General features: G+C 33.1%; 1 protein-coding gene across 1 annotated transcript; it reads left to right on the top strand.

Moving 5' to 3' along the window:
- The first annotated feature begins 2,604 nt into the window (after window positions 1-2,604).
- Window positions 2,605-9,231, top strand: LOC105797162 (aldehyde dehydrogenase family 3 member H1). Its single transcript, XM_012627099.2, has 10 exons — window positions 2,605-3,044; window positions 4,914-4,982; window positions 5,081-5,177; window positions 5,283-5,489; window positions 6,962-7,077; window positions 7,156-7,260; window positions 7,336-7,508; window positions 7,603-7,693; window positions 7,943-8,092; window positions 8,820-9,231. Exons 1-10 carry the CDS (start codon window positions 2,820-2,822, stop codon window positions 9,057-9,059), a joined length of 1,473 nt encoding a protein of 490 aa, XP_012482553.1. The 5' UTR covers window positions 2,605-2,819; the 3' UTR covers window positions 9,060-9,231.
- Window positions 9,232-14,759: the final 5,528 nt, after the last annotated feature.

Genomic DNA, 14,759 nt, shown 5'->3' with positions numbered 1-14,759 from the left:
ATTGTTACCGGGAAACCCGGGGTGACAAATTTATTTAGTTGAGTAAACCATTATTGTCGGGCAATCCGAAATGGTATTATATATCATTATAGCGTCATTGTTGCCAGGCAACCTGGGGTGATGGATCTGTCTATCTGTACCTAGTGTCAAGTTAATGGCGTTATAAACACATGAATTGGTAAATGGTAAAGTAATGAAATGTGATGGAATTATGAAATGTGATATTATTTTATTTTATTTGAAAATGAGCCCTGGGGTCCGAGCATGTATAAAAGAGCCATTAGGCTTAAAAATAGTTGAAACATCAATATGAAAGGGATATATTTACTTAATTGATGAGGTTGAACACTAAACTAGTTGTTTATGAATTGAATGATAAATGTTATATTAATTTGCATATGCATATACAGTGGATTCTATGTTAACATGAATATAGGTATAATTGCTTTGAATTGGCAATTGAAGTATGGAATTGTGCAAAGTAATACTCATGCTTTGATTTTGAATTGAATAGATTCATATTAGCTTATACTTGTAATCCAATATCTTGAATCATAAATTTTCCATTAAGCGATTTGCACAGCATAGGTTTTGTTTTTTCGTGCGTAGGTAACTTAAATTCATAGTAGATCATGATAAGGTCTTCTTAGCATCCAGAATCCGAACTCGGCTTAGCAATGTTTGTGCATCTTATGTTTATAGTTGGCATGCACCTAATAGGTTAAGTTTTGTTGGGATAGAATGCTATTTATAATTAAATGTTGCATTTTGATGTTTTAAAAGTGATATATGTCGTTGATGTGTATATGCGTATATGTGTATGCAACTTAGAATTCTCATAGTGTGATTAAGGCATGAGATATGTGATGGTACCTTGATTGAAATGTATGGATGGACCTAATAAATGGTTGATATGTCATATTTCATGATGTGCAATTTGGATTTGCTATGGTAGTATCAGGGAATGATACATGAAATGGCAGTTTAATTATAAAGTGAAGAATGAATATGTATAGGTTTGCATCTAGAATAATAAGAATACTAGGTAAGTTAGTGAGAATGATTGGATGATTGGAAGTAATAGGTAGTTAGAACATGATGTTGATATGAATTGAAAGTGTTATGGCTTATTATGGAACCTATTTTTACTGTACATTTGGTCAAAAAGAAGAAAATAATAAGGTTAAATTGAATATGCATTGGTGTATCTTAAAATTGCAGGTTGTGAGTTGGTATTGCAGAAATAGTGTGTGACGTCGTGACGTCAAACGCATGTCGTTGCGATAAGAAATGGCCTATAATGTCACGTTGAGACGAGAAACACTGTCGTCTCAATGAGGCCAAACAGTGAGTGACGTCACGCAAACTGACGTTGTGACGTGATAAATTGTTTGGTGACGTTACGATATGGTAATGATGACATCACGGCATCAACCCTGTATTTTGAAAATTTTACAATTCAGTTTTGATTTGATCTCGAGTTAAATTAAAAGCTTTCGTAAGCTCGTTTAGGACCCAAGAATGATTCTATATTGTATTGTTTGTTTATAATTCTTATGACTAATAGCTTGATGATGTGAATTCATATTTAATTTGACCGTAGTTGCTCCGGCAACGAATGTGGCACATTGTAGCTCGGACCCGGCAATTGGGTCAAGTATAGGGTGTTACAGACGAACCCTAGTCAGAGAGTCATGTCGCAATGATGAGCTCCCCAAAGTCGCAACATCAATTCAAAATTTTGTATCATTTACAATTTGATCCATTTCGATCTCGAGTTAATAAAAGAGCTTTTGTAGGCTCATTTAAGGCCCGAAAATGATAATGCATTGTTTAATTAGCATGAATTACTTGTATTTAAAGGTATATTGACATTGAATTGGATGTTATTGATTGTAGTTGCTCCGGCAATGAATGTAACACCTTGTAACTCAGACTCATCGATCAGGTCGGGTATTGGGGTGTTACAAATAAAATGCTGACGTGTCAAGTAAAGACACTATCGACTTGTCATCATTTTAAACACGCCACATAAAATTATTTCTGAAGACCTTTTAATATAATATATGATATTTCTTCAAAAAATATATAATATATGATATGATATAATTAGTGATGAAATTGAAAATTTTTTTAGCTTGATGTAATATTTATTTAAAATTAAAATTAAATTATTAAAATATGTAAATATTGAGAACTAAATATATTATTATAATAATTAAAAATATGACATTATCATATCCAAAAACATTTTACATCAGAACAACATTAGCGGTGAAATTGAAAGTCTTTATAATTTAGTTACCAAAAGAAAAATACACTAATAATTATATAACTAAAGATGGAATTTACCATTATTTTTCTTTTTATATTTTTAAATCTTGCTTTCTTATAAGGACAAGAATTATATTGAAATTCACGTCAACTTAACATTCCAGGTATGATTTATTTACATTTTTAAATTCAAAATTAAATCTGAAAGTCCAAAGTTAAAAGGAAAAATTAATTTATCTTTTTAATCGGTTGTATGGGTCCCCATCAGAAAGTGAAGGTTTACCTTAATAGATCACAGCTGAGGAAAACGCCAGAGGTATGGCCCGGGTCACGGGGTCTTGTGCTATATATCTATATACGATTATACGCAGTTTCGTTGTTTTTGAGTATATTGGCAGGAAAAAGAAAAGGTGACGTAAGACATCATCATTATCAACGCCGGCAGAGTCCAATCAATTCAAAATCCTCATTTTGATTTCTTGTTCTCGGCGGTTCCTTTTAAGATTCATAGTTGGAGCGTAATTTGATTGATTATTTGGACGATAATGACGAGCGAAGTGGAGAACAAGCCGGTAATTTGTACGGAGTCGGCGAAGGAGTTGGTGAAGGAGTTGAGAGCTAGCTTCGCAACCGGAAAGACTAAAAGCTACGAATGGAGATTGACTCAGTTGAATGCCATGGTGAAGATGATGGAAGAGAAGGAGCCGCAAATCGTTGCCGCTCTTCACGATGATCTTTCCAAGCCGGAACTCGAATCCTCCATCTATGAGGTCAAACCTTTTTATTTCTTTTTAATTTTGAAAATTTATTTTCCTGTTATTCTTTCTTTTTTTAAAAAAAAAATGATTTCGGATTAGTTTTTTAGTTAATTAGTTAAAATGGATGAGAAGTAGAATTCAATGAAGTTATTTCACGTACTAAATTATAGTATTAGTCGTTTAGTGCAGAGTCTATAGGCGGCTGTAAGTCAGCTCTGGACAATTCTTGATTGGCATTTAATTATATCTAATAATAAAAACTTTACTGTTGGACTTGGTTATTGAATGAATCTGAATTTCAATTTTAAATTAGTAAAACTTTGTTATCAATTATTGACCAGTCTCCAGATTAGAATATTCATAAAATAGATTTGATGGCTTTATTTGGTTACTGATAAACAACTTCAACTACTTTGTCTTTAAAGCTAACGGTGCTGTTTTGGGGGTTTATTTAGTTTTTCATAAATCTAGATATACATTTGTATTAATATTATAAAATTTTATGAGAGGCCCTGTTTCGTGTCAAGCTCCAACTCGAGAATCGTGAAATACATCAAGAGAACAGTTGGGAAGTTTTAGGAATCCTCTCTCTATTGTTGCTGGTGTGCAAAGGTTTTAGAAGTGTTTAAATACGTGACAGAATTGAAATCTTGATGGGCACAAGTAGCATTTATGGCATGCTAACAGTTAACTTTGTCATGAAAACGGTTGATCATTTTTCTGACTTTAAATGATTGCTAGATATATGCAGTGTTCCAAACTACTAGAACTCAAATACTTGAATATTTATTGCTAATCCAACTTGCTCACTTGGTTAAAATCTCCAGCCACATGATGTAAATATCGTAAGAAATATTTCTTTTTTGGCCTTTTTTTTTTGTTCAGCCTCTATAGTTATTGTGGATATACTTTTATCAGTGAAGATTCCTCAAAATTATTAACTATTTGGAATATGTCTGGGCTTTGGGGTAGATAGTCCCTGCGCTTTCCCATATTTAGTAGAGATCAGGATTAAGTATAATAAGTAACGGTTAAACTTCAATGCAGGAATGTATATCAGTAGGTGGACAGGATTTAGGAAAAAGAAAGAGATAGAGAGATGTCTTGCTATTTACTGTTATTTTGAATAATTATAAGTTGGCGATTGGAGCTTTGACTGAGATAGACTACTGCTGTGAGGATAATTGTAGTTTTGATTAATTAATGTGGGGATACTTAATAATGGCATGAAAGCTAGATGAACCTTGATTGTCGCCAATGAATACTTAAGGAGGTTTTTGAAAATTGTCATCTGTTTATAGTCACAGTTGTTTGCCACTTTTTTGAAAGAAACATTATTTGAGCCAAATGCCTAAATTATATATATTCAGTCTCTGGATTTAAATGTGGAGGCTAGTGTGGTTTACTTTAAGATAGTTATATGCATCATTTAAGTCAACCTTTTGTGTTATGTTGATTAGATTTAAGAGCTAATGATAATGAATGTTGGACAGTAAGCAAATTTTCTTTTGAGGTTTCCTAAGTGGTAGTTCTTGGTGTAAGTGTCACTATTTGGCTGAAGATAAAAGTCGGTTACTTTTAGGTTTTTAACTTGGAAAATTAATATATTAGTTTACTATTGTTCTGGAGCAATTTATTTTTGTCATACAGGCAAGTTTGTTTTGAGATGTCATCCTCTTGTTAAGTTTGTGTAATTCTTGATAGTTGATATCTTTGTTTTAACCCTAAATGTCACACTAATAGAAAACAAGAACTATGGAGAAGGCAACAATATTTGAGTTATTTATATTTGGCCTCCCGAGTGTGCTCTTCGTTTCTATGGAACTCCCACATAAAATAAGTAATCTTTTTCCTCTGATATTGACATGGTTGACACTTCAGATAGCGATGCTAAAGAACTCATGTAGATTGGCAGTCAAGAACATGAAGCATTGGATGATGCCAGAAAAGGTAAATATTTTGGATACCTCTCAAATGGGTGGAAGCTTTCATTGAGTTTTCTTTTTGGCATTAAAGAGTTGAATATGATTAACCTGCCTTTCTTGCAGGCAAAAACTTCATTGGTTACATTTCCTTCCTCTGCTGAAATTGTATCTGAACCATTGGGTGTGGTGTTAGTAATCTCAGCTTGGAATTATCCTTTTTGTATGTTAAACTCCCTGGTGAACTTGTTTACAGTCATGTTTTCCTTTTTCTTTTAATTCCTAAATTTTGTCGGAATGATGACTATAATTGTATATCTTCTTTCAGTGTTGTCTCTAGATCCAATTGTTGGAGCTATTGCAGCCGGTAATGCTATAGTCTTAAAGCCGTCAGAAATTGCTCCAGCCACATCATTGTTGCTTGCAAGGCTAGTAGCTGAGTATTTGGATAGCTCTTGCATAAAGGTTGTTGAAGGGGCTGTTCCTGAAACAGCAGCACTACTTGAGCAAAAGTGGGACAAAATACTGTATACAGGTCCTTGCTTATTATTGTCCTTCTCCTCCAGTTCAATCTTTTATGTCTTAATACATTTGGGCAACTTTATTTAAGGTTCATATGTGTATGCTTCGAGAAGTTTGTGATCAAAGTGGATGTTATCTTTCTATTACTTGTTATCAAACCACAGTTTGGGTCCTATTATTTAATTTAATATTATTAAATATTGCATTAGATTAAAATAGAACTTGAATCTTTTCTATTTACTTTATGTATATCAGAAAAGATTCAAGTGGATTTCTCAACCCGTGAAATGAAAAAATAGCCTCTGGAGTTTTTCTTTTTTTTTTTTTATATTCATCTGAAGGAAATATGAGAAAGAAAACAATAAATAAAAGAAATAAAATGAAGGAAATATATATATATATCAGACTATGGTAATTTAATACACATAGAAATTATAAAAATACATAAAAATATTGATTTTTATCAATTTCACAAACAAGATCCAAGAATAAGATTAGTTGATGGAGGAGGAGGGGTAGATCTGGGGATCAAGCTTTGAAATCTTAAATGTCTTCTGTGTGGATTCGGGACTCTTTATCTATCATAGATTCATGGTGAGAGCCATATGGTGTCATGGTGACATAGATCATTCAAGATTGTTTCCTTTTAAGCATTTAGTTTAGATGTTTACCTGTAGCTTTGATCTAGTTTAGATGACTCTATGAATGAATGCAGTGTTAGATGCAAAATCAGGTCTTATTCATTTTTGGCCAGTATATAACTCGGAAATCTTTTTCAATGGCTTATCTTATAAACATTCGTTCTAGATTCTCCTGGCTAGCTTTTTCTCTCTCTAGGACTTATAGTGATGATTTCAGCACTGGCTCCCTGGCCAACATACTGTAACTTTTATCCCTTTTCTGGTTTGGAACCTGTATGAAGCAGAAAACATCAGGGCTTAGTGAGTTTGGCTCTTTCCACTGAAATCTCTCTTCAACATGAACATTTTCAGATCCTTGGTTAGTTGATTAGACGCACACACAAACGGAAATTAATGGACATTTATAAGATAGTTGTATTGACCCTTGGTTGGCAAAAGCTACTGTGTTCCCCTGATGGTAGTATAGAGAAGTGTCATTGAGACTATCTAGACTTTACTGGAACATGTAATTCTTCACTATGGAATATGGAAAGAACTGAAGCAGGTTTTGAGGGATTTATCTGGGGTTTGCTTTGGTATTTTAATTGGATCCTCTATTGTTATGCTGTCTTCAGATTCTTTTCTCAGCCATGTAATTTCACAATGTCTTAAATTGATTTTTTTTTTTCCTTTTTTTCATTAAGATTAAACATATTGCAAATTTTTAGTGTTCTCCCCAAAGTTTTAATTTTTCAGTGCGTGGTTATTAATAGATGCTTCAGACATTGTCACACTGATGGTATTTCTGTTCTCATCTCAGATCTGATAAAAAGTCTTATGAACTAAAACATACTTGAATCTTTAGGCAATGGAAGAGTTGCACGCATTGTGATGGCAGCTGCTGCAAAGCACTTAACACCAGTTGTTATGGAACTTGGAGGAAAGTGTCCGGTCATTGTTGATTCAGACATAAATTTACAGGTAAGCATAGCGATATAGCGTTTAGTTTGCTACCAGGTCTGTTGACTTGCTTACTGACATGTTTTCATGTATTGTTAGGTTGCAACTAGGCGGATAATTGCAGGAAAGTGGGGGTGTAATAATGGGCAAGCATGTATTTCCCCTGATTACATTATTACAATGAAAGATTATGCTCAGAAGCTGGTAAGGTTGCCTGTATATGTTGACATTTGTTATCCTTTTATTCTCAATCATTCCTAAGCATTTTTCATCCTACAGATAGATTCTTTCAAGTGTGAATTGGAGCGGTTTTATGGAAAGAATCCGTTGGAGTCAAAAGACTTGTCTCGCATAGTGAATTCTAACCACTTTGCTCGCTTGTCAAAGCTCTTGGATGAGGATAAGGTTTCTAGTAAGATCGTCCATGGAGGTGAAAGAGACAAAGAAAACTTGTGAGTTCTTTCTGACAAGGGTCTTGCTTCTTTGCATTTCAAGTTCCCTGAGCGTTTTACATTGTTAATATGCATTTCTTTCTTCCAATGGCAGGAAGATCACTCCCACTATCTTGCTTGATGTCCCACGAGATTCTCTAATCATGAATGAAGAGATATTTGGTCCGTTGCTTCCAGTTTTCCTGGTAGGAACTAAAAGGAACAACATTTCGCTATTTACTTTTTAATTTTCTGTTGTTCCTGTTTGTAGCGTTGTCCTTGAAAACCCAGTTTATGAATATTCTAGATGAAAAATTGCCTAGCTGAAACAAACGAAAGCATTTATTCCATCCGGGAAATCAAAATGAATAATTAGCTCGGTACCCTTCTACTTCAATTCTAGAGATTAAATATAGGACATTTACTATAACTTTCTTGTGGTTGGTTTATAATAGGTTGACAAAGTGGAAGACAGCTTTGATGTGATAAATTCAGGAACAAAGCCACTAGCAGCATATCTATTTACCAATAAGAAGAAGCTGAAAGAGAAGTTTGTTGCAACAGTCTCCGCAGGGGGTTTGGTCATTAACGACACTACTGTACATGTAATATACTACTAACTTATTGGCTTGATATCCACATGCATGCATTATTACAGTTTAAATTTTAGACATATTTTACGTATGTTGCTCCAACTTTTTTATTTTCTTATTTGCTGGTCAAAAGCATTGATTCATGGAAAGTTGTTTCTTTTGATACTTGTACCTTTCATAAGCTCATACATGGATTTGGTGCTCTTGAGCATTGTATTTGGCATTAGCTGATAGGTTGTACGTATGGGTTTTGGACTATATTACTTGGACTGAATGTGAGTCTCAGATACGAGTATGCTCATTTTTTTCCTAATTTTTTCATATATTTGGAAAATTATACCCCTATGCCAATGTTGGATTATGTGTCAAATACTAAGTGTTGAGAACGGGTAATTTCTATGGGACTTGTGTCTAACAGTGTCCTACTCATATTCAGATTTGGATACGAGAGCATGTTCTTCTAAATGTATATATGAAAAAAATTATACATAATAGTATTTGACGCTTATCACAAATCCGGGTATCTTTAACTAGATTTTGATTTCAAGAATTAATGAATGTTCTAATGAAGTTCTATTAGCAGTAATTACTAATTTCTTCTTTTTGATTACTCAACAATGTTGAAATCAGTTGAACACATATGGTATGTTCCTACTTGTTGAAAAATGCACTCTGACAAATTCATTTTTATTTAATATGAGAAGTTACATATTGTGATACGTACCTGATATCATTTCAGCTGGCTGAACCCACACTACCATTCGGAGGAGTCGGGGACAGTGGAATGGGTGCATACCACGGGAAGTTCTCCTTCGATGCTTTTAGCCATAAGAAAGCTGTTCTTTATAGAGGTTTCGCTTGTGATGCATTTGTCAGATACCCACCATACACGAGGGGAAAGCTGGGATTGTTGCGGGCTCTTTTTGATGGCAGCATCTTAGGCATCATCCGCGCTTTGCTGGGATGGTCCAAGGCTTGAATGACAACAGGTATGGGTTGTTTTTGTTGTAGATTTTCATGATGTGATTTAAGGCACTCAATTTCAATGTATTATATATATAAGCATCAAATCAGCTTTATCAAGGTAGGCTGTTTACAGGACAGGAAAATAAGTAAATGACCTTTTTTTAAAAAAAATCAGTGTTTATGAAGGGTCTATGGATCAAACTGGGTTTAGCGGGTTTGGGACTGTATTGTTCGAATTGGATCGGATTGGTCAGTCGAATCGGTTGGACCGAGAGCTAGTTGAGGTATCGGTTCAAAGAGTGACTTTGAACTGGTTTGATCCGAAATTGTTACGAACCAGTTAAACCAACAGTTAAACCGAGTTTTTTTTATTTTTTTAAAATTTTTAATAATTTTTAATCGTACCGATCGAATTGGTGACTTGACCAGTTCGACCAACAGTCCCCTTTAAAAACATTGGTTTGGGTTGAACTTCAAGTTTTGTATAAACGGTTACTGTTGGATATTAAAGAGGTCCAAGCTACAATTTAACAAACAAGACAATGGATACAGTGAATTAATATCCATTGACGAGTAGAAAAATATATTTTATATCTAAAGTTTGATTGTTAGTGTTGAATATCAAAGAAAAAAGTTATTTGAATTTTAATTCACAGATTTGTGATGTTTAAAACTATTTCATAAAAAAATTTGAATTGTAGAAAAGAAGTGAAAGGGAGAGCTTTCAATTAGTATCGGCGATGTGAATATAGAAGATTATATAGCAACGATTCAACCGTCCAATAATTTAAATGAAAACATTCTTATGATGTGTAAGTGCACACAATTCGTAGCAAGTAATATAATAGTGAATACTAGAGTTATCATCTCCGCAAGGATTTATTTTAGAACATAAATTGCAAAATTATCAAATGGCAACTTAGAAAGTAAATAAAAATTCGATTGAATGCAAAGAAATATGCAAAGCAATTTAAAAACAGTAATACAAATTAATAGTAATGAAATGAAGAGCAAGAATAATTATTTCCCCTTAATATGCAACTACTGGTAGCAATGTTGCAATGATGTTGTAGCATTATGACAATTTATTAATTCAGAATTGACAGTTTATAGGCTTCTCTCGAAGTCACTATGTTCAATTCTTTAACTAATTTAACATATGTCTATGCCGATTAATTGGCAAGAATCCAATTGCAAGCATATTCCTATAAGATTATGCTCAATAACAATAGATGTCTATATTATTACACATTTAAAATCAAAGAAATTAAACATGTACCATTCAAGTTTTACGCCCATTAATCATAACCTTTTCAGAATTTGCAATTCGCTCAATTACCCACTAACGTTGATCAAGAGATAGCAAGCATTAAACATGAATAACACTTGAATGAATATGTAACACCCTCATACCCGACCCGATCGCAAAGTCCAAGCTACGAGATGCTAAATTCGTTGTCAGAGCAACTACGATCATATACATTCAATTTATAACATTAAAGGGCTACATTCTAACAAAACACACATTAAACATGGTATTCAATAGTTATCGGGTCTTGCTCAAGCTTATGAAAGCTCAAAAATCAACACGAGAATGAATAGGGACAAAAATGTAAAAATTTCAAATTTGCAAAACTAACACCACGACGTGAGGGTGTTCCTCTTCGCAATGTGACAAACTGACTTGGCTTCATTGTGACAACGAGGCCCCTTATCTCGACATGGTCTGGCTCAGTCCCATCTCGATGACAACCATACAACGTCGCAATGTGAAACTGCGGTGGTGACATCATTAGAACGACGTCGCAATGTCACATACTATTTCTGCAAAAATCCTACAATCTTCACAAGTAACAAACCATAAGCTTCAAGTAATTAATATACTCATTAGATACCAATCCTACCTAAGTTAAAGCTCACTAAAACATGTCAATCTAGATCATTTACTCATTTCAATTTAAACCATTCCAAATCGTCACATACAACTCAGTCTTTTATCAAAGTTCACACCATAATTCCAAACATTTCCATTTGACCAACATACCATATCATGAAACACTTTTATACTAATCCAATCACAAGTAAACATACATATTCATGACTTAAGACAACTAAGATACCAATTTCATACCTAAACATTATACATAACATCTAACTAGCTTACATACCAACCCATCTACTTAACAAACTTACATATCAAATAAGGTGACAAGCTTACACCTAAGGTTACTACCAATAATACCAAGCATAACTTATTAAACATTGCATACAGTAGCTTCACATATATGTATGCAAAATGAAGTTCTCATACTAACATTCATATTCGACGTCATTGTCAACAAAATACCAAAATGACTTCACTAAGTACATGCCGATTTGACCAACAAAATGAGTTCACAAACTTTATAGAGCCTGGGGTCTCGATTGGATGTTGAAGTCGATACTCAAAACTTTGCTTTAAACTGAACTTGCACACAAGAAATAAATTGTTTGACGAGTATATCACTCAAAAATATTCCTATAAATCCGAAACAATATAAGGATACGGTATAATTCACAACACATAGAGTTGTTATCTAAGAATGTTTTTATTTATATCTCAAGCATGAATTCATCGTTCAATATACATTTCTAATACGTAAAATCTCAAACTGTGTTATCTTCTCGACGATATTCCGAGCTCACAAGCTCATTTTCAACTCATTTATATCTGTCATCCTATATTGCTCGGCAACGATGATCTACTACCCTAGATTGCCTGGCAATGATGGCTTACCACCCTAGATTGCCCGGCTATGATGGTTTTTTCATTCAATTCTATCATCCTGGGTTGCTCGGAACAGTGACTTACCCACCTCGGATTGCCGGGCTACGATGGTTTTCTCATTCAATTCTACCATCCTGGATTGATTAGCAATGATGACATACGACCCCGGATTGCCTTACAATGATGGTTTACCACCCTGGATTGCCCAACAATGATGGTTTTCACTATTTATTTTAATTGGTCCAATCGCCTTCTTTAACTTTTAAATCCCCATCATCAAATAATCAACCTTTATCAAATCTAAATTACGCAAAGTCAATTCAAATTATTCTTACTAACTTACTTCAACAATGCACAATATAGACTAACATGAAAATGCGAAAATTATATAGGTTTTAAATCATAAAAATACATACTGGAAACTTCGAGTTATTCGTCAACGGCTTTAACTTTTCCTTCCCTCTCGAGGAATCTAGACCAACATTAGCTACGAATTAATATAAACACATAAAACTATCAATATACAACCAAATTCATACTCAATTGTCATTTTCTACAAAATTTTCATTTTATTCAATTTAGTCCCTAAAATCAAAATTGTCATACCTTTTGAATTTGAGCTTCAATTTCAAAATTGATCTCAATTTCATCCTTCTACAGCCCAATATTATCTATAATTACAAAAATTTCATACCAATTTCAAAATATTTACACTTTAGTTCCTATGTTCAAAACTAACAATTTTCACTTTACAAATTAGTCTTTTTTTCAAATTTAATCTTAAAATATAACCATTTAGCACCAAGAACTTCAAGAAATCAACAATGGAAACTTTTGAAAATTTTATCAGTTTTACGAATTAATGCACGGGTTAGCTAAATCAAACTCTCAGAACCTCAGAATCATAAAAATTACAAGAAACGAGGTAGAAATTGCTTACCACTCAAAGGACTAAAGTTTGGAAAGTTTCAAAATCTTTCTCCTCTTTTGTTTCGTGAAAATGGAAGATGAACATAAGAATGTTCATGTTTTTTTTTTTAAATTAATATATATGCTTTAATTAAAATTAGTTAATCATGTTGTAACTTAATTAAACTTAGTTAATTAAAGCTTAATCATACTTACCCAAGTTAGTGGCTGTCAACATCCATTTCCACCATCCACTTAATTGAAATTGGCCTATTTTTTCTTTTGGTCCTTTAGTAATTTAAAAATCTATAATAATTAGACTTTTACAATTTAGTCCTTGTACCTTAATTAATCACTAATTCGCTAAATTGTCTATCCAAAATTCAATTCACTAATATAATAGCTCTGTAAATATTTTTGTTAAATATTAACGAACTCGATTTATGAAAATGGAGTCTCAAAATTACATTTTTCGATACTATGACTTTCGGGTTGTTACAGAATAAACATTATATTATAATAAGCATCCTTGGTAAAATACCAATAATCCTATATTAGTGTTCCATAATTATTCTAGCTAATAAACATTTATCCCATAATCACCAAATTAAAAACGATTAAGAACAACTCAGTCATGGTTCAAAATAGCAAAAGAAAAAAAAACAAAAAGCAAAGAGAAAAGTGAAGAGATTTCAAGTCAAATAAGGTGGTTCTCCTCAATTCGTCCTTCTCTTTCTTCCTCTTCTTCTCTCATTCTTTTCCAGCTTGCTTTCTTCTGAAAATTGATGTTTTTCTTTATGCACCAGACGACCCTCTCTCTCTATGTTCTGAAAGTGTGGTCTTTATATCCTCCAAAAGATTGTAGGCTAGGTCAACTCCCTTTCTATTCTATTTTTTTCATATTGGGATTATTTAGGTCTTTACATTTTTGCATAGTCCTAATCATTTTGATTCTTGGTCATCATCAACACTTGCTTAAGAGAAGGGTTAAGCCCAAAAGCTAATGTGGCATTCTTTAAACGTGAGGTCTCCAATCTATTCTCATCAGGCTCGATGTTGCAGTTTTGCTGCAACATGGGAGCTTTAAATGTCGAAATTCAACATCTTCTTTTCTCTACATTTCCAATTTTCTATTATCCCCACCTTCAAGAATAAATTTCACATTTTCAGTGTCTCATTTGACAGAAATACATTGTTAAAATAAAAATTTTCAAAAGTAAATTACTTAATATAAACATAATTAAAATAACTATAAAAACACTCTAAACCACTCTAACTTGATTGAAATATAAGCTTAAAAGTAATAAAATAACTCTATATCCTAGACTTGTCACACCCCAAACTCAATTCATTGCTCGTCCCGAGTGATGACCTTATCTAACCTAAGAAACACAACCCAAATAAAAAATTACACACAAGAAACACACCGAGACTCAAAAATAAAATGAACAAGAGTAGCCAATCATAATCAACTCTCCTAAATGGTCATGCAACAATGATATAATGCTCTCAATTCAACTTTTCAAATATCTAACTCATGTATACTTATAAGTCAAATTCCTCAAGAATTAAAATGCTAACAAAGCCATGGTTTGAATGCGTTCCCTGTAAGTGTATGAATAGTTTTTCCCAATCAATCTTTATTCCTTAGATTAAGCTAAGCAACAATTCTAAGGATCAATTCATGTCTTCATAGTTGAACTCAATAACCCCTTTCCACTAATGTAGTTGGCATAGCGATATAGATTAATAGGTCTTCACATGGTTGTAAAGTGGCTAGGTTCAAGTTATGGATTAAGATGGAAATTTATAGGCTAAAAACCTTAGAACTTAGCTTGCCTTGGAGCTCATGAATAGTTATGCACAAACCCTTTACAAATGGAGATATATTTCAAAGTTACCTAATTCTTCCTACTTTTCCCAATTACAATTATATGCTTAATAGTAACAATACAAAACAAACTGTTCACAATTTCTTTTCTTTTTTCTTTGTTTTCTTCTTTTGTTTTTCTTTTTTTGAAATAACTAAAATAGTCA

The sequence above is a fragment of the Gossypium raimondii genome, chromosome 3 (assembly GCF_025698545.1).
Source record: "Gossypium raimondii isolate GPD5lz chromosome 3, ASM2569854v1, whole genome shotgun sequence".
In the NCBI taxonomy this organism is placed as follows: Eukaryota; Viridiplantae; Streptophyta; class Magnoliopsida; order Malvales; family Malvaceae; genus Gossypium; species Gossypium raimondii.
The sequence above is the reverse complement of the archived record's forward strand: the minus strand, read 5'-3'. Positions and strand labels throughout refer to the sequence as shown.